Source organism: Quercus robur, chromosome 7 (genome assembly GCF_932294415.1).
Source record: "Quercus robur chromosome 7, dhQueRobu3.1, whole genome shotgun sequence".
NCBI classification, from domain to species: domain Eukaryota; kingdom Viridiplantae; phylum Streptophyta; class Magnoliopsida; order Fagales; family Fagaceae; genus Quercus; species Quercus robur.
In genome coordinates this window covers 39373352-39394620 of record NC_065540.1, presented here as the reverse complement: position 1 = coordinate 39394620, position 21269 = coordinate 39373352, and the positions used below count along the sequence as shown (strand labels likewise).

Genomic DNA, 21269 nt, shown 5'->3' with positions numbered 1-21269 from the left:
AAACTAATGTATTGGAAAAAGATATATTCTTTAAATTCATTGTACCACCTGTCCTGAAGGAAATACACTCTTCCAAAAAGATTACTATTTTAACAGATATCAACGAAAGAGGAATCTATAGAACAGAAACAAGTTTGTCATCTTCAAAGACAGAAATATTACTTGTTAATCAATTGACAGAAAATGACAAAAAGAAAGATAAACAAGACAAAGAGATAGAGATATGTTCTTATTCTCTTATTGCTTTTTTGCATAAAGTCCAATCTACAAAAGTACTTAGTAGAAAAGGCATAAAAGATGGAAATATGGATACAATCTTTTGTAATCAATATGCATGGACTGACAGTATATGGACTGACAGTATGACAGAAGTATCAAACAAAATTATAATAAAAGACATATTTACACCCTTTATAGTATCTTTAAATATTCATATAACAGATATTTTAATAAAAGAATCTTTGACAGACTTTCCTTTATTGATCATTAAAGAAAATATTAATTGTGATAATTTCTTAAATAATGACAGATTTAATCTCCCAATAGATAGAATAAATCCCATGATAGATTGTCCTATTTTATTTCACATATTTTCACAAGATGAGATATATAGTAGTATATGTATGGATAGAATCATACTAGATTTTAGAAATATTTTGAATCTTACTTACTCTGACAAACCCCATCATGACTACTCTAATACTGTTGCTACTCAGCAAGAGCACAAAAGTGTGCAAAGAAAATTTTGCTTTATAAATGCTTTTCTTGTTTTTTTTTTATAAAATATTTCAAAAGAATTTCACAGAAAGACATTGCCGAAAGAATTTCAAAAGAAGTTTTGCAAAATATTTGTTCCAAACATAACCCTCTTCCCAAAACCCAATTGCAGACTATGAATAAAAGATACTCTCAGAAAGACAAGGGCAAGGCACCAGCGGTGCAACCCAAAGGTATCTGAAAGCCTTCAGTAAAAATTTCGGATATGCATGAAGGCGTCTTGTTAGAGACAATATCCCTTCAAGATATGTTGCTAGCAGAGGCAATGTATTCATATGGTGAGAAAAGTGTAATTCTGCAAAAAGTGCCTAACACTGATCTCATGTTTCAAGATAGAGAATTTACAGACCTTCCTTTTCATATTAAACTACTTCTTGATAATTTACAGGTAGCCTTCAACCTCAAACAGAAACCCTTATTCCAAATGACCCTTCAGGCTTTGGAATTACATCTTGTTAGCACCGGGGCATTTATTGAAGCACTCGATTGTCAACTCCCTGGCAAGGAGAATGGAGATTCAAGCTCCACAAAGACAGAACTACAGTCTCTAAAAAGCTATCTTATGGGAACAAGCTTTTCAAAGCTCCACCCTAAGATTCAGCAAAAAACGAGACTTACTATTAGAACCTTACCCCCTGAAATCCAACAAAATATATTAACTCATGAAGCTATAACAAGTTCTTATGATAGATGGATGTATCTTTTTAAAGTATTAGTCTCTACAGCATTTATCAGAACAGAAGACATGACAGGTGATATATGGTTATCTCATAAGGTTAAATGGTATGAAAGTTTTGGAAATTCAGACGGAGTTTATGATAGAACAGGAGACATATTTAATCCCTACCCGGGATTACTTATCAACACAGAGACAGAAGATCTAGTAATCTGTGATCCCTTATGGTTATCTGAAATGCTCGAAGCAGGGTTTATTAGCAAATTAATTCTAACTTCTGCAATTCAGATTAGTTTATTCCCCAAAGTTATCCACGAAGCAGCAGCACAGATTGAAGGACTTAATTATATGAAGATGGAAATCTGGGGTGGACTTAATTATATTATATGGAAGCTCAGCCAGCACACATTTTAGTCCTTATCCATGATTGGGGTGGTATCCCTGAATACAACTGGTATACAGGAGATACTTATTTATCACGTGATGATCCAGATGCCCTGGCTAAAGAATGGTCTAATTTCATGTGTAACAAGATCTATAAAGTACAGAAAGAATTAGACAGAGGTTTCCATTTATATGGCTATACCGACAGGATAGCTGTGTATGGTCCAAGACCTTCAGTAGGAAGGCTTATTGGGAAAAGAAGGATTGTTAAGGATCCCAGATTGATGATAGCTAAGGATCATGTTCCTGTTTTCCTTCTCATTTCATACTGTGCCCTATGTAATGATTATGGAGTGCTCCACGAATATGAGCAGTATGAGGATAACTCTGATCTGCTAGATTATGATAACTATGCAGATACAGATTAATAGACAGATAAACAGAATGCACAGACAGACAGAATACTCTTTTAAACAGACAATGGCGATATATCACTATTCACTAGAGACAGATCACTATTCACCAACATGCATGAATAGCTTCCAGTTTTCTGTGTCATGGGTTTCTTTAAAGGTGCTCTAAGGTGAGGAGGTATTTCATGAGGGATAAACAAAGGGGTATTAGACGTATTTTCTTTTTTTATAGAAGTAGAAGGGGGTATTATTTTGTCTTCTATGTCTTGTAGCTTTTGACCAATAGTTTTTAGATAGGTGTTGGTGTAATTGTTATGTTGAATTATACTGTCTAGGTTCTTATTTTCATCACTTAGGCTAGGTCTTTTGATAGGCGTAGCCAATACTTGGACTCCACTATTTTGACTCAATATAATTGATTCAAATGGTGGATAAGTCTGATACACTTTCTCATGATTTTCTGTCTTTGCCCATGACAATATTTTTTCTATTACACTTATCTTTTTGTTATGATAGTCCAAAAAGTCAAAGAAACTAAAGTGTGTCTGTAAGTTTGTCATCATTTCAAAATACTTAGTTCTTAAATTGTTTCTTTCTTGTTCATTATATTCTTCAAAAAATTGCTTCCTTCTGTCATTATTTTCAAGTTTTAAGTAATCATATTTTAGTAATTCTTTATCTAAAACAAATTCTTTAGATAAAACATTAATTTGTCTATCATCTGTAAATCCTAATATATCTATGTGGGTAGGAGAATCAGGTTGGGGTTAAGGCTGATAAAGAGGTTGGTGAACATTAGGGGTAGGTTGTGTGGTATCTGTCAGATAATAAGCTGGCTCTATCTGAATAGGGTTTCTTAGTGTTTATAGGGGGAAGGTGTATAACTGGAGGAAGATTCTAGGGAGGTAAAGGTCTGGAATCAAAGAAAGGTGTCCTAGAGGAAAAGGAGCTTCTAGGAGTAAACATCATAGAGGTCTTTCTACCTATAGAACTACTAGGTCTTATGAGACTATCAGTACGTCTGTCATTATTATTAAAAGAAATAATAACTGTACCATCTGTATTTTGGACTGTGAAGTCTGGTTCAGTGTTTTCTATTTTTGGTGTGGGGGCAATAGCCTCAAGTTGCCATCTTTCAAGAAGGGTTATATCTTTCCACTGTATTTGTTGAGGTACCATAATCTAGTATTCCGGGTTGAGGCTTGCATAAGGAGAGTCTGACCTTTAGGGGAAGGATCAACTATGGATTGAGGGTCTAAAGTGGTTTTCATCAATTTATAATAAATCCTATAAATAATAGCTAAAGGTTCTGAGCCTTCTTTCATGTAATAACCATTTGTTTTTACATTTAAAGTTTAAGCATCCATAAATATTTCTGTCAGATAGGCTTAAAGCAAAGTTAGGATAACAATTAAAATATACTGGTCCTCTATGTAAACTTGTTTCCATCATTCCAAGGAGTGAGTCATCAAATCTTAAATGTCTGTCATCTCTTAAACAAAGTAAAACACTTGTATTTAAAGCTTCTCTTGTTAATGGTTTAACAGCTACTTGAACTAAACCAACATGTAAAAATTACTGGCTGGATAGTGGGACTCCCCAAGGTTGGCCCTCCTAGGAAAAATTACTGGCTTCACCATTGAACACAAAAGAATACGAAATACCACAAACTCCACTCAAAACACATGATAAAATTCGAGGGATGGATAATTGTCTCAAATTTCTTAAGAGAGCGTATTTTCACTATTTTCTATTCTATGTTATTTTCTTTTTTCTTTTTTTTTTTTAACAATATTTTATTTTCTTTTTGTGAATGCCCAAATGAGATGTAGAAATACCCATCAACAACCAATAACTAGATAACAAAATAAAATAAATAGAAAAGAAACAAAATTGTGAAACAATGTGCAAATCAAAGAGGCATGGCCATAGAAAAATTTAGGAGTAATCAGGCGTGGAAAGATGTTTAAGAAACACTGATGGTTTTTAGACCCCTTAAACAATTGATTAAACCTAGGTAATTAGCCAAGTTGTTACTTAGTCCAATTAAACAAGTCTAGGTTATCACAATATAAAAGATCAAATCATGCAAAGCAGCGGAAAATAAATAACACAAGATATGATCACCCAGGAAACCAAACCGATAAAAACCTGGGGAAGATTTGACCTAGCTATCCTCAAGGTAAACTTGAATCCACTATCTTGAAAGAATCGAAGTTCATACAATAAGACTTACAAGCCCCCACGCTTGACTTCTTATTGCTACTAACCAGTAGAACTTACTGACACGACCACGTGCAAGCTCCGAATCCACGGACTCCTTCTTTCTTGAATTCACCACCAGCTACAAGCACACCAGCTTGTGTATTCTTTAAGCTTCAATGGCAGCAACTAAATTGATCATCAAGGTGTAGAAAATATCTTCTCCTTGAAAACCCTAAGTTTGTGTAAAGGAAAGCTCCTCTAGATCTCACAAGAGATTTACACAAACCGCAAATATGAGCAACACTAAAACGTGGCTAGGGTTTGCCTTTTATACTTAGGACAAATAAGAAACCCTAAAAACATTTTAAAACAAATAGGGCTGAGTTGGACAAATCTACAGAAAAGCATTCTGCCCGAGCTTCGATCGGTCGAGCCTAAGCTTCGATCAATCGAGCCAGGCCGAAAGGCACAATCCTTTCTACTTTCACTCGATTCCAACTTTACATAAAATCACAACTTTGAGCTAGACTTAAATACTTCTAAACACATTGTTTTGATCATAGTTTGCCAACAATACATATTAGAGTTCTAAATACATAAAGTCCTAAACTTTAGAACCTAGCAAACACCAAAAGGACAAAAAAGTTTACTTACCTTTGCCTCCTATACAAAGCAAAGAAGTGTACCCCAGAATTATTTGCAGGTTGCAACAGAGAGTTGTTAGCCAACACTTGTAGAGAACCGTGGTCGATTTTAGGTGTAATTAAGGAAGAATTGAAAGGGTGATGGAAAACAAGGAAGTGGACGTTATTATAAGAGTGTAAATGCCTTAAAGAAAGAAAATGCAAATGTAAAGGTATCCTATTCTTGCTTGGCCATTTTGACAATGAATCAATGGTGATTATCTATTAATAAGCATCCGTACCTTTCCTTGAACAGCAATCTCAAGGGTATGGAAGAAAGTCTAGATTCACTTTTGTTATGGCTATGTATTGTATGTATTGGCAGACCATGTTCAAAACATCGTCCAATTGTACCTATTGAAGATTCAATTTGTAATTTTGGTTTGAAGATCTAGACGAAGACTATAGAATTGCGTCATTAATTAATTAAGATAGTTGTTGTAACTGCTAGCTCGACTTTAGGCTTGACTGCATTCAACCAATCAAGCTTCACTAAAGCTTGATTGCAAGCTCAGACACCACTTGATTGATCGAGCCTCGGATTAATGAATTCTAGATTTAGGCACAATATGACTTAAGGCCTTGCCACCTTGGGAAGCATGCCATACAAGACCTAAAATAAAAACTTACCTAAGTCAAGCTAAACAAAAGAGAGAGGAGAGTTTGCTGCGTTTAGGGGTGTGCAACCAACTCGTCAATCCACCAAAATTGACCATTTCCAACCCAATATGCTGGATTGAGTCAGTTTTTAGGGGTTATTGGGTTGTGTTGGATTGTCAATTTTTATTATTATTTTTTTATTTTTACGGGGGGTTGGGTTGGGTGTGGATCAGTAGATTCACAAATCCACCTAACCCAACCCAACCCACCTATATTTAACATATATTTTAAAAATATATTATATAATTTTATTTTTTACTCTTTTGTTTATCAACTGAGTTGATATTTATCTATTTGATATCTTACTAATTAAATGTAATGTCATTTGGTTTGATAATTTGCGTATGGTGGTGCTATTACTTAGGATTTTCATATGGCAGACACAACAAATAAAACTATTTGGTTAGATTATTTGTATTGGTTTGAATTTTAAAGCACAAATGAAATAGTTTGTATTGGATCTCTACACTGCTCAGGTTTATTAGGTTATAGATTTGCTCTTATTGGTGTGGGTGTTGTTCTAATGCTCAATTAAAATAAAAACTGCCCGATTTATGGGTCCAAACTGATCCAAGTAGGTTGGGTTGGACACCTATGGTGGGTTCAGTTGAGTTGGATTTTTTTTTTTTTTTTTCAACTCAATCATGGTTGGTTGGATTAAAAAAAAACCCTTTAACCTAACCTATGCACACCCCTAGCTGCATTGATGTATGCCTACAATTCTATACTAAGCAATTGTCTCCATCACCCAGCAAATTGAAATTTTAAAAATTGGTGAATGTTTGGAAGGTACTACAACCAACAACATAATCAAGCAGCTACTATGAGAACCTTCAAATTGGTAGTTAAAGTTACATATTGACGTGTTCGTGTGAAGAGATCCCTTGTGTAAGAGTTCAAACGTGTGGAAGTTTTGTGGGGTAAGGACAATAAGTTCTACTAGAAGTAGCAATTTAGGATTGGGTAATTCAATATTGTACACCTCGATTTCATTATAGATTCTTTAGTTGAGGGTAAATGTTAAGCCTCCAAAGGGTTTTTCCTGTTAAGGTTTTGCCTTCATAACTATATTGATATGTCCTTCATATTTTTCCTGTTTATATTGCAATATGGTTTATGTATTGTGATTAATCAAATCTAAATCCAAGAGCATAACCAATTACCTAATTGAATTGGATTAATTTGATTAGCATCAATCAACCGGGGTCTAAAATACTAACAATTGGTATCAGAGTAGGTTAACACTAAATTAGGTTTCTTGACTTTGAGTTGATTTCTCTCTCATTAAAGCACCAGTGACCTTTGTTTTCTATATATTGTGAATTTTGGGCTTGATATTCTCCACAAATAATCTCAATTCTAGAGAACCAAATGAGAGATTTAGGTCGTTCTTGCATTTTTGGCCTATGTTGCAAAACATCCCCAACAATTGGCTCATTAACAAATGTCCTAAAGGCACCCGTTACTAAGATCCTAATCATATTTAATGGTTTTTAATTCAATTTTAATACCTAGGTTTATGGAGTTATAAGTTATAATTTATAAAGTACTTAAAGTTAACCTTAACCAATGCATTTCAACATCATTAATTGAACCCTATAACATATATTGAAAAGAATAATAATTATTTTATTTTTTATTTGACCTCCTCAAACACAAATTTTAACCTTCGTCGCGGGTTAAAGTAATGCTTCGTTAAGCACCCAAAATGATATTGTTTCAAAATTTGGCTAATTTTCTGAATAATTAATTACGAGAAATTATTTTTATTATTAATAAAAAAATTGAAGAGACATTGACTTAAAAAAAAAAAAAATCTAATACACATATACACCCCCTAAATGCCATTGTCTTTGTACCAAAATCAACGGTCAAAATGGCATAATAGCACTGTTTACCAAAATATATATCAATCTACCACTGTTTCGAAAATATGTAGGGATCTACTACTTTTTGGATACTCGAGTTTGGGGAATACGAGTTTTACATGGTACTCGAGTTCCATGGAAAAATTTTGAAAAATTTTGATGGTACTCAAGTTCCATGAACTCAAGTTCCATAAAAAATTTTCCGAAAAATTTGAAGGCTATTTTTTCAAAGAACTCGAGTTACATAGTAAACTCGAGTTTCACAAATTGGAGTTTCAAAAATGTGGTAGATCCCTACATATTTCCAAAACAGTGGTAGATTGATATATATTTTGGTAAACAGTGGTATTTGGCCATTTTGGCCCCAAAATCAACAATCCCTAACTCGATTGAGCAAGAGAGAGAGAGAGAGACAACAATAGTGATGTAGATCATAGAAAAAACTTGTTCAAATTCAACAACCATGTCGCAAATTTCTTTCAACATTGCACTGAAAACATTAAAAAAGAAAAAAAGAAGAAGAGTACATTTTAACTGTGGTTGATCCAATTCCAAGTCGATCAAGAAAGCTCTCCAATTGCTTTGCTACTATCAACTTTTCAAGGACAACCTCATATTTCTCAAGATTTGCTTCCTCTACGTAATTCTCTATTTCCTACTTTTCTCCTATTTCCATTTCTCAATTTCTTCAATTGTGCTTTAAAAATGGCTGATGGGTTCGCCTCCTTTTGTCTTTATAACTCATGCACTTTTTTTTCTTTTTTCTTTTTTTTCTTTTTTAATTTATGAAAACTCATGCAGATTTTCTTTACCTTCAATTGCTTTATTAGTTCTGGTTTTGTATACGTATATGGGCAGCTTTTATGGATTATTTGCCTTTCATTTTCATTTGGGTTTAATGGGTGTTTGTTCTTCTTCTTTTTTTCCCCTGGTTTTATTTAGTTTCGTACGAAGTGGTTAATCTTTGCAAAGCTTTCCATTTTTTATTCACCTTTTTTTTCAAATAATATTAATAAAAAATTTCTGGGTATTTTTTTTTTGAGAAAAAAAATTTTCTGGGTATTAAATATTCAGAAAACCAGCTAAAAATTGAAACAGGGTCATTTTGGGGTGCTTAGCAGATCATTACTAACGAAGACAAATAGGAGGTCTTAATTAAAAAATTTGGAAGTTTTTTTTTTTTTTTTTTGAGGAAAAAAAATTTTGGAAGTTAAAAGGCTTAGTATCCGTTTGGATACTGATGATAACATTGAGCGTTTGCGTTTTGGGCTTTTTTTTTTTTTTTTTTTTTTAAGAATGTTTCTCGCTTTTTCAATGAGTCCCGTGCACTGTTCACAAGACCCACAAACATCTTTTTTCAACAAAACTATCATTAAAAATGAGTCACATGGCACTATTCACACATTTAAAAATTATTTTGCTACAGTGTTTTCAGTTTTCAGCAAAATAAGCGGTATCCAAACACACCCTTAGTATCCATTTGGTAAAGATTATTTTTGCCAACTTATTTTACTATTCAGCTCATTTTTGCTACTATTCATGGATTCCACTGTACTTTTTAGTACTATTCATGGATTTCATTATACTATTTCAGCTAACATTTACCTTTGTCCACAATACTTTTAGTTAAAAGTTTTCAGTTTTAGTAAAATAAGCGGATCCCAAGCAGACCATTAATTGAATAAAAATGACATTAAAGGCACAAAATAAATTTTCACTAAACTTAAAGAGTGTAATTTATAATTTAAACACAAATAGACCTAGAAAAAGAATAAAAGGAAAAATAGATAACTAAAGGAACTACAATAGTGCTGAAGGATATTTTATTCCTCAGTTCCTTATAAATGATATTTTATTCCTCAGTTCCTTTTTTACAACTTTTTCTGTATCCTGGGTACGACGCCAGTGCAATAAGCTGGCCCACTCCCCAGCTCGCAAGGCAAAAGGTCTATCTGTTATGACCGTTTGGATGGGTGACATCCCACCAGACCTTGTATCAGTTTTCCAGGCAGATTTATCTAGCCTGCCTTAATAAAACATCTTTGTCTTCTTTCTCAAAAAAAAAAAAAAAAAAAACAATAGTGCTGAAGGATTACAGTTGAATTGAGTCTGTATTGTCCATTGCCTAATAATAGTGGTGAATGCTTTACAAAAGACAAAAAGAAGAGTAATAAAGGTTGGTTGGATTGTATGCAGAAAAAAAGTACTACAACAGATCGATTAACCATGCTAACAGAAATGAAATTGGGTTAGTAAAACGTAGAATATTTTTCTTTAATAAAAAACGACCAAAGTTCCAGTAAACAACTTAGATTATATTAAAAAGAAAAAAATCAGTTAATAATATAGATTTAAAAATCAGTTTTTTTTTTTTTTGAGAATAAATTAAAAGCAGTTAACCAATTGGGTTTTTCACCTGATGATAAAAAACAATCATAATAGAACGGATGATGATAAAAAACAATCATAATAGAACGGATGTCGTAGAGTGAAATTCTATTCTATCTGTCACCAAAAAAAAATTACAGTCTAAATTAGGCCACACTTTTAAGATATTATTTATAGTTCATAGTCCAATTACTGTATTAATTTAGCCACTCTGGACCTTTTTTTTTTGGGTTGGGGGCGGAGGATTTTGAGTGTCTCTCAAAGCACAGGTTAAGATATCAGTAGGTCATGTGTTCCTAATCTATTAGGTTATTTGTAATGCATAGCCTATATTTTAAAATCCAAAAAATGACCATCCAAAACTATGCACTTACTACATACAACTCCTAATAATTATCTTGGAAACTAAAAAAAAAAAAGTCCTACTAGTTAAAATTAATTGACTTTTTTTTTTAATATTTCAATTGTACAATGGAGGAAGGGAAATTTGAACAATGGATCCTTTTCTAACACTTAAGTATCACATGACTTGTAATAATTTAAAATGTATTAACTTAACTAAAAGGAGAAAATTTAGGTACAAACTTAGTTGTTGTCAATACTCACAACTCACAAAAAATAATAATAATAACATGTCTACATAGTTTGAAAATCTAATCGTTAGATTGCATGTTCTTTATTTTCTTAACATAAATGTCAAATTTTGTATTAATCAGATGTTATTTACTATTTGATTCATAAACTTATTTTTTTACGCATGATTTTATACTACAAAAACTTGAAATATAAACATTTGATTGATGGCATACCTATTGATCTTTGATCATCTAGAAATTTTGCAAACATGAAAGATATAAGAAGAAAATATATTCTAATGGTGAATTTTTCGAAATTCATATCAAATAAAAGATATGTAATGGAGTTATAGCCAAACTTTATACTAACTAAAATGTGTACATTTCTCTTATCAACCACATATTTAAAACATCATATATGTCAATTTTTGAATATTATGAAGCTATTTTGCAATCTAGAGTGTAACTTTAGAAGATGATTACTAAATTTGGAAGTTTAGAGAGGATAACAGAAACCATCCTATTGCTTAGGGTTTAATGGTGAAATTTACTAGGAAAAAAAAAAATTAGAACAACCTCCTGGTTGGTTGAGTCATTGACAAATTGAGCATATGTAGTCTTTACTGTGTTCAATCTGACATTTGTGTAATTAAAACATACAAGGTAATAGTAATAGATACCCATAAAAACACACACATACACAGCTATATCTATATGTATCTAAAAGTTAAAGCGTAGTGTTTAATATTGTTGCACTCTTGTTGAGCCACGTCAGCACCACATTATCAACCTATTTTTAATATTATATCTACTTTTTAATAATTTTTTTTCCTCATTAATTTGCCACTTTACAATTCCACATTCTCCAACATTTACTTACTTTTACTTTTTTATCTCCCTACTACTCTATACCTTAACCTTACAATTTCTTCATCTCTTCATCTTCCTTTTATTTTGACTCTTCTTCTCCCCATTTTTTTTACTATAAAAATTTATTATTTTCTCTTCTATTCAATCCATATTTGGCTCACACAAAAAGGTGAATACTCTCTCTTTCTCTCTATCTCTCTCTCTCTCTCTATCTCTCTCTCTCTCTCTCTCTCTCTCTCTCTCTCTCTATATATATATATATATATATATATATTCTTTCTTTCTTTTGGTGGATGTTTCATTCTTTAGATTGATGAATTTTTATGTTTAACCCTGCTTTAGGTTGATATGATTTGGTTATCTTTTTTTTTTTTTTTTTTTTTTTTGGTTACATGTTATCCTATGAAATTACAGAATGATTTAATATTATTCTATTACATAGTCAAACTTGGATAATTTGGTATTTACAACTATACATTTTCTTTTGAATATTCTTCTACTTATCTTCTTTTATATAATTTTGTTATTTGTCTCACATTCTCTTCCAAAAAAGGTGATGGTTCTCTCTCTCTCTCTTTCTCTCTCTCTCTCATTAATTCTTTCTTGCAACTCTATTTTAGATTGATTTTTTTTTTTTTTCGTCTCTACTTTTGGATAATACACTTTGGTGGTGTGTTTTTTGAGTTATTTATCACATGTACTCTCTATCCCTCTTATAGTTTTGGTTTGAGTTAATTTTTAGATATTTTAGAAGTGAAAATGATTATGTATTTGAATGTATCTCTATAAATTATTTGAGTAATATCAATCGTAAATTGGTGATGAGGTTTGGTTATCATGATTAATGTGTTGCACTCCTGTTGAGCCACATCTGCACCACATCATCAACCTACTTTCAATATTTTATCTCCTTTTTAATAATTTTTTTCCTTGTTAATTTGCCACTTTACAATTCCACCTTCTCCAATGATAGGCCATACACGAATTGACCCCTTGTGATTAATTTAGCCAAGTGAATTAATTAAGTTAATTAACATGAAAACGCGTAGTAGCATAAACAAATCACCAATAAATTAAGTATGCAGTGGAAAATAATTTTGACATGGTGATTTGTTTACGAATGAGGAAAACCAACACGGCAAAAACCCCACTGGGAGATTTTAAGGTCACTACTCCCAAAATTCCACTATTATCACAACAAGCGGTTACAAGTAAATGAATCTCAGTATCTTATACCAACTTATAGTTAAACCCTTACTCCAATGCCCAATTGAACTTGTTTTGTAGTGACAATTTCTCCTTTTGATGCACGTCTCCCAAGTACATGACTAACTAACTGCGCAGATCCTAGTACACGACTTCAATCACCAACTAGAGAAAGTTGTTGACTACAAAGTTCTTCAGTTCATCCCAACGATGAAGATCAAGAAGATGCTTGGTCACAAGACCCTACGGTACACAAACACAGCAACTTCTTCAAGAACGATGAAGTAGGGCAAATTCTATCTCCGATCACAATTTGTTTGAACAAATTTTGCTCAACACTTGTGCAACTTGTGAACACTTTGACGACCTTTAAAATAATCCTTTTATATGTCTAGGGTTGTGAGAAAAGAAAACTCAAACACATAAAACCAGATTGGAGTCAAAATAGAACTGGAATTCTGTTTTCATAAAGCTCGACAGATACCTGTCTGTCGAGATGCTGTCAAGCCACGGGGCTGGAACAGCTTAAGCTCGATGGATAGCTAGCTGTCGAACTTTAATGACAGACACTTTTTCAGCTTGTTTTTTGGACAAACTTGCATGTCTTCAACACTTGATCTTAAAACACAGTTTCTTGAAATATTAAACACATCCTAGATCTACTCAAATACAAGTAAAGTGCATTTTGTAAAAGGATTAGCCAATTACATAAAATAGTAATATATGTTCCTAACAAGTGAATCATATATATTCTAACATCAAACATTTACTTACTTTTACTTTTTTATCTCCCTACTACTCTATACCTTAACCTTACAATTTTTTCATCTCTTCATCTTCCTTTTATTTTGACTCTTATTCTCCCCATTTTTTTTACTATAAAAATTTGTTATTTTATCTTCTATTCAATCCATATTTTGCTCACACAAAAAGGTGAATACTCTCTCTCTCTCTCTCTCTCTCTCTCTCTCTCTCTATATATATATATATATATATACATATATTCTTTCTTTCTTTTGGTGGATGTTTAATTTAGATTGATGAATTTTTATGTTTAACTCTACTTTAGGTTGATATGATTTGGTTGTGTTTATATTTTTTTATCTTTTTAATTTTTTTTTTTGGGTTACATGTTATCTAATGAAATTACAGAATGATTTAATGTTATTCTATTACATAGCATGACTTGGATAATTTGGTATTTACAACTATACATTTTCTTTTGAATATTCTTCTACTCATCTTCTTTTATATAATTTTGTTATTTGTCTCACATTCTCTTCCAAAAAAGGTGAGGTCTCTCTCTCTCTTTCACATTAATTCTTTCTTGCAACCCTATTTTAGATTGATGATTTTTTTTTTTTTTTGTCTCTACTTTTGGATAATACACTTTGGTAGTGTGTTTTTTGAGTTATTTATCACATGTACTCTCTATCCCTCTTATAGTTTTGGTTTTAGTTAATTTTTAGATATTTTAGAAGTGAAAATGATTATGTATTTGAATGTCTCTATATAAATTATTTGAGTACTATCAATCGTAAATTGGTGATGAGGTTTGGTTATCATGATAATCTTTTTAAGAGAATGAGAATTTGGAACTTAAAATTCTAGTTGTAAAAAAAAAAAGAACCATATATAACACACTATACAAAAGTTTGAATAATATAGATCACTTGAAAAAAAAAATAGTATTTCTATCTTTTATCTCAAAAACAATAATAGAATAATATCAACCAAATGCATCTAAGTTTTTCAACAAAAAAAACCGCAAAAGAATAGAATGATATATTTGTAGAGATGGAGAGATGAAAAATAATTTTAGAAATAATATCTCAAGTACGTTTTAGAGAATAAATCACACATTATAGCATGTTACAAAATAGTTGTATATTTCCACGCATCACGTGAATCTACGACTAGTGATAATAAATGTCAAAGAATAAAAAGTGAAGTATCATAAAGAAAAAGTTAAAGCCAAATAGAGAAAATGAAAATGCAGAGATGAGTATTCCTCATCTATATATATAATAATAGATAAAGATAAGAAAAACTCAAATTAGAATTCCAAATTAGAGTTCCAATTTTGTGTCATATGTCCTAAATTATTTATTCTTAAAGATCTTTATTTCTTAATTTTAGAATCAAACATGGGACCACATCATAAATATTCATCTAAGTGAGTTATTAAGTACAAAAACCAAAAAATCTAGAATAAATGAATCGTAAAAAACAAAGTGTTTCACAATAATTAAAAAAAATAATATATATATGGACAATTTACATTTTATACCTAATAATATCCTTACAAAATGTTTTAAAGAGTTAACAAAATATAAAAATGACTATCAATAGTATTTAAATTATATATATAGGAATTATATTATGCATCGTATATCTTTAAGTATATCCATGCATATGCATGAGATTACAAGCTAATTAACAAGAAAATGTATATTCAATATCTTGGAGACATTTTATGGTTTCCATCAATTCCACATGTATATAATTTGGCCTCCATAAGGAATTCCTACAAGCAAGCTGTTGTCTGATTGGCACCACCAAGTATTCTCCAATTTTTGCTACAATTGAAATTACACTTCCCATTTCTTTCCCTTCTTCTTTCCAATTCTCTGCAAGGAAAGATTAAGTTTATTATAAACTTCCAGTTTTATAAAACCGAGATAGAAGTGATGATTTCATTAAAGTTGACGCACTAATTAGATAGTTTTCACAAAATGAAATGATTGATTAAGCATAGAAAAACACAGACAAGTACCTGAATGCCATGGTCAATTAATAATGTTCGCAGCATGCTTGGATTAACAAAAGGACCTAATTGATTGCAATTTTATGAGTGAAATCAATGTACTGTTGAGGTAATATATGTATTACCACATTCTCTTGCAAGGGAAAAAAAAATATTTGTTTAATTGGCAACTCTATAGCAACTTTTTTGGGTGCTAAGTTGTACAGAAGCAATTGAATAATATATCTAATATAACCTCTTTTCATTCAGCCCCCATAATACAGGTTGTTGTTCTAATTGGTATCTTCTTTCTTGAGAGGAAAAAGGTGGACCAGACACTACATGATTTTTTTCATGATCTGCTTCTTTCAAAAATAGCTCTTGGGTCTTTCGTTTGCTAAAGTATATTTCAAATGGTATGCCTTAAATATATATGAAAAAAAAAAAAAAAAAAAAGTTGTATGCGTTTTTCATTTTTATGCATTTTTGGATTCTGACCAAATATACTAAATTGATATAAAAATTAAAAAAAAGAAAAAAAAATGTGTAATATGCTCACCTCCTGTATGCCTTGCTCAACATCTCATATCCTTCTCTGATTTAGTGGTTTCGGTTTACACTTGTTGCTACGTCTCCTGATCCACCTGTTTTCCCTGTATGAATAGAAGTATTTATGTGATTTAAGTAATCATAATATTTGCAACTACAAAAATGAAAGTAACCATGTGCCTACTATTGGTGATGCTATAAATGGTCGAAAGTGAAGAAATTACTGTTTTTCAAAACATTTCTTTGGTATTCGAAAATTGTGTTTTTCCTTTCTTTCCTTTTTCTTTTTAATAAAACTGTTGTCTAATTTCTGCTAATTAATTAAACAGAAATATTGGCATATTTATATACTTCTATGGTCTACACACAAGTGTTAAATTCTTCCGTTAGTGAGATAATTGCAGTGAGAATGTGCCATACCTTTCGTTTGAATATGTGCTCTATGGTGGCATTAAGATCTCCCTTCCACTGACTTGTTTTGAATTCGATGTCTTCATATACTCCTTCCAGCTCAGGTGTCTTTAGATTGGATGGAACAAACCTCCTTAAATTGGGACATCTAATTACCATCATTTTCTTTAGGGATGGCCACTCAAAAGCATTGGCTTCATTGCAAAAACACTTCAGATTTGGTAAGTCCCTGAGCAAGATTGAGTTCACTTTGTGGAACAAACTTTTTTCTTCTTTTTCTTCTTCCCTAGCTCTTATAAGGATTTCTTCAATTTTTTTACATTTAGTAACTTGTATTTCCTCTAACATCACAAGCAATTTTGCTATGGATGGTGAGAACAAATATGTCAGATTGTTACATTCCCATACTACTAACAATCTCAAGTTTCCAAAACCTCTGATCCTTTCTGGACCCTTCTTCCATATGTGCATTAGTTTTGGTAAATTATATAGATTCAATTCTCTTAACTGATCAAGAACTGATGCTACTTCACTTTCCTCAAAATTTAGTTCTTCAAGTTGAAATATAACTTCCAGCAACTGGCAACCCTGTAATACAATCGATTCTAGATTCTTTAAGCGCTCAATTATATGTGATGGAAAAAGTGACTGTATCTTTGAGGGATTGTCGATATCACTAGCTCTTGGATCCTTCAGCTTAGTCAAAGTACGCTACAAATAATTAAGTACAGTAAAAAGAAGTATTATAATCAAAATAATCGTTTCTTTTAGATCTTTCAAAATTATTTGGAGCCATGGGCTTGACAGCAAAACATGAATATATCCATCTAGGGAATAAGATGGCATAAACAGAGTGGATGCACAAATTAAAAAGAAATCAATTTTAGGTGCATAAAGTATAGACAAATTCAGAAAAGCAATCAATATTGGGTGCATGAAGACTAGAGCAGATGAACAAATAGAACAGCAATGCACCATTGGGATATGAGTTTAAATCTAGAACTTTTAATGTTAAGGGAAAGAAATTACTATTATTTAGTCAAATACGTACCTCTTTGTTCACTGAGGAGCTTCTTTGTGATTTTTTGGTGGTGCTTCGATCCCCATTGGTTTTCTTCTGCTTTTTTAGGCTCCAAATTTCTGAACCAAATGTTTTCACTTTGGGACAACTTTTCATATCGATCTTCTTCATGGATAGCCATGCAAAAGAATAAGCTCCAGTAGAAAGACTCACTAGACTTGGCAGTCCTATTAAGTCGAAGGAAGTCAATTTAGGGAACACAATGATATCTGCTTCCTCTTCCTCTCCATCTCTTTGAACGATGTTTTCAATTGCAGCACACTCATCAACCGTAATGCTTTGAAGTTCCACAAGTAGTTTTGCAACAGAAGATGGGAATAGGTAACTTAGACAGTGACATCTATCTACTATAATTGATGTTAGGTTTTGAAAACCCTGAACACCTCGTGGAACGTTGTTCCACACTTCTCTCAACTTAGATAAACTCCATAAGCCTAAAGTTTTCAATTGAGCAAGTACTGCCAATCTTTGGTGGTCATGGTCGACCTTTAGTCCTTCAAGATCAAATATCACTCTTAGTGAATCAGCCTCATTTAATTTAAGATTTTCTAAATTCAGTGACCACAGGATTGTCTTGGATGAAAACAATTTATGAGAAATTTTAACTGCAGGATCCCCAGCTGCACAAAAACCAATGAGTTTTGGTAGACAGTATATGCGTATTGATGTTAATTGTGGAAACTTGATCCTATCAAATGCCATTTCATTTTCTTCTCCTTCCTTGGGAAAAATTTCTTCCATGTAATCACACCGTTCTATCTCTAACTCTTGGAGTTTAACCAAACCTCTCGCTATGGACAATGTAAAGACATTTTTCAAACGGCTGCATTTCGATAGCCGAAGAGATTTGAGGTTGCCAAAAAAAGCAAGCTGTGAGTCTGATCTGACATTTTTCAAACTACTGCATTTTGATAGCCCATGACATATTTCTTTTAATTCAATCAAATAAGACAGTTGCAGTGACTCCAGGATAGGCAACGCAGATTGTAGAGTTTGATCTGATGTGGTATCAATTACATATTCTACATCCTTACTATGACGAACACTTAGAACCTTCAAGCATTGAAAACCCTTTTGGTCTAACTCATACAGAATATTTTTTAAATTTTTTACTTCCCTCAATTCTAAAATTTCAGATTTCTGTAAGAGTTGATGAAGCATCGGACTCTCTGGAATCTCACGCATGTCAACTCCCCAAAGTACCAAATTGTTTTCAAACAAATAATCATGTGACTGATATTGGAATTGATTAGTAAGTGGGGGCCTATAAAATCCACCACTTATCAGATTACCAATAAATATATGAAATCTTGTCATATGATTTTTGAAGAGAAAGTCTTTTGGGAACGACTTGGGGTTTTGTATACAAATTTCTAAAGCCATTAAACGATGGGAGAAAGACATTAGTTCAGCAAGGCTTGCATTGGATCCCTCTCCCTCTCTGTTGCCTTCAGTAGGTTCCCATTCCATAAGGACTTCTCCCATATACAACTCTTCTAGTCGAGATAAACTCGATAGGAGACCAGGTGGAATTCGTTGAAGATCAAAGCATTTTGACAGATCTAGCAACTTTAAGTGACTTAGATTTTTGGTTTCTCTCGGCAACTCCCCGATTCTAGAACCAAAAAAGCTAAGCATTTCTAGTTTCTTAAGTGCTCCAATTGCAGATACATCTTCGAATTTACAATAATCCAAATGCAGTGTCCGAAGGTTCTCAAGAACCCGGATTGATTGTGGTAGTGACAGAAAGGACATACCTTGCATAGACAATACCTTCAGTTCCTTCATCCCTTTAAAAAGATTGGCTGGGAAAATCTGTGTAGTAAGTTTGCTACATGATAGCTGCAGAAGCTCAAGTTTCGGACACTCTATGTCTTCAGGATGATTTTTCATTTCTCGGGACATAAGGGAAATTGCTTTATACTGTCCATATTTATCTTTCTCTGGCCATTCTTCCATTTTATTATCACTTTCTACCAGAAAACCAGGTTCCTCTGCCTTTGATATGGCAAAATCCCGTACAACATCATGCATTTTGACACATTCTACCTTCCCACCATCCAACAGTAGAGACAATCTTTTAAGATTTTTAACAATTGCATGAACTCTATTTCTTGCTTCTGCCACATTATCAATCCTTTCAAACAACCTTCGTCCCATTCCATATCTGACCAAATATTCAATGGGAATATCATGATCTTCTGGAAATAAACAGCATAGCAAAAGGCATGACTTAGCTTCATCACTTCCTAAATAATTGTAACTGAGCTCCATGCTGGAATAGACCTTTGAATCTAGACCAGGAATATTTTTCGGGATAGACTTTTTAAGCTGCTGAAGAGCAGCATTCCACTCTACCTTGCTTTTGTTTTCTAGCGCTCTTCCAACAGTTATAATAGCAACAGGTAGACCTCCACATTCCTTTGCAACCTCCTTTGCTATTGGACGTAGATTGGGAGTATCAATACAATTACCTGCCTTATCTCTCAAAAGACTCCACGCTTCTTCTTCAGTTAAGACTTTGATTGGAAAAATCTTCTGAGTTTTCATTTGAATGCAAGCTTCTTCACTTCGTGATGTCAACAAGATTTTGCATCTATTGTGCTGTCCTCCATAAGGAATTCCTACTGCCTCTAGATCAAGTACATCCCAAACATCATCCAATATTACAAGGATACTCTTGTTATCCATTAGTCTTTTTTTTAATCTTTCTTTTCTTACAAGTGAATTCTCTTCAACAAGTTTCAAACCTAGCATCTCCGCAATTTGACCTTGAATCCTTCTCAAGTCTTGATTCTGGGACACCACTGCTATTGCAACTTCATCAAATAACTTATCATCTTTTGCTCTTTTCGCTACCTCTTTTGCCATTGTTGTTTTTCCTATCCCCCCCATACCGCATATTGCAATCATGTTGATCTTGTCATCCCTTAGAGCCTCTAAAACTCTGATTGTCAATTTTGTTCTTGATTGAAAACCCTTAAAACCTTCTATGGATGATGATCCTATTCCCTGTGGAGCTGCAGAATGCGATACACTATCAAATTTCTTCTGTAGAAGATTAACAATGGCCCGGGTCATCTTCTTAGCTTTCCTACTCATGGAATAACGGGACTTCAGATTTGGAAACCACCCACTCTCGGCTATCCTATTTGCTTCTTCTATGAATCTCGGCAGACCTTCAATGATCTTATCCACATCTTGTACCCACAACTTAACCACAGGTGAGATTACCTCTCCATTCCATCTGGCTCTGTCAACCTTTAATTGCAAATCAGCCCTCTCAGCACACAGCGTCCGAGATTGTTCTTTGAGATTCTCCAAGTTGCTTTTGTGGTGAATCAGAAGCCAAAACTGTTTTACAAGGGGTTTCACCAAGAATTCTCCAAATTTTGCTAGAATTGAATTAGCAATTTCTTCCATTTCTTTTCTTTGTTCGTTTGGATTCTCTGTAAATAAAGATAATTTTTTAACAAGCAGTAATTCAAAACTGAGTTCATACTGATGATCTCACTGAAGTGGACCTACTAATTAGATAGTTTTGGCACTGCAATTATCACTATATTTTTTTTTGGGAATGTGCTTTGATCAAGACTAATTCAAAACTTGTGATAAGTAAGTTGGTGCTCATTTATAATTTCTATTAGAAAAGTTGGGTGCAGATTATAGCCTTCACAAACAGATTATGATAAAGAAAAGATCATTAGAAAAGTTGGATTAGCTAGGGTCTTTGTTGAGGTTGATCTAAAGGCTGAATTTCCAGGTGAGATTGAAGTA

At 32.7% G+C, this 21269-nt stretch overlaps 1 protein-coding gene across 2 annotated transcripts; it reads right to left on the bottom strand.

The window, feature by feature from the left end:
* Positions 1-15054: 15054 nt before the first annotated feature.
* LOC126693392 (probable disease resistance protein At4g27220) lies at positions 15055-20961 on the bottom strand. 2 transcript variants are annotated; one of them, XM_050389356.1, is made up of 4 exons: positions 17463-20961; positions 16421-17122; positions 16011-16104; positions 15055-15335 (listed from the first exon to the last, which is right to left on the bottom strand). In XM_050389356.1, exons 1-3 carry the CDS (start codon positions 20913-20915, stop codon positions 16078-16080), a joined length of 4182 nt encoding a protein of 1393 aa, XP_050245313.1. In that variant the 5' UTR covers positions 20916-20961; the 3' UTR covers positions 15055-15335; positions 16011-16077. The 2 variants fall into 2 exon arrangements, with proteins under 2 accessions (XP_050245313.1, XP_050245314.1); XM_050389357.1 differs by lacking the exon at positions 15055-15335 and adding an exon at positions 15482-15537.
* Between the last annotated feature and the right edge of the window lie 308 nt (positions 20962-21269).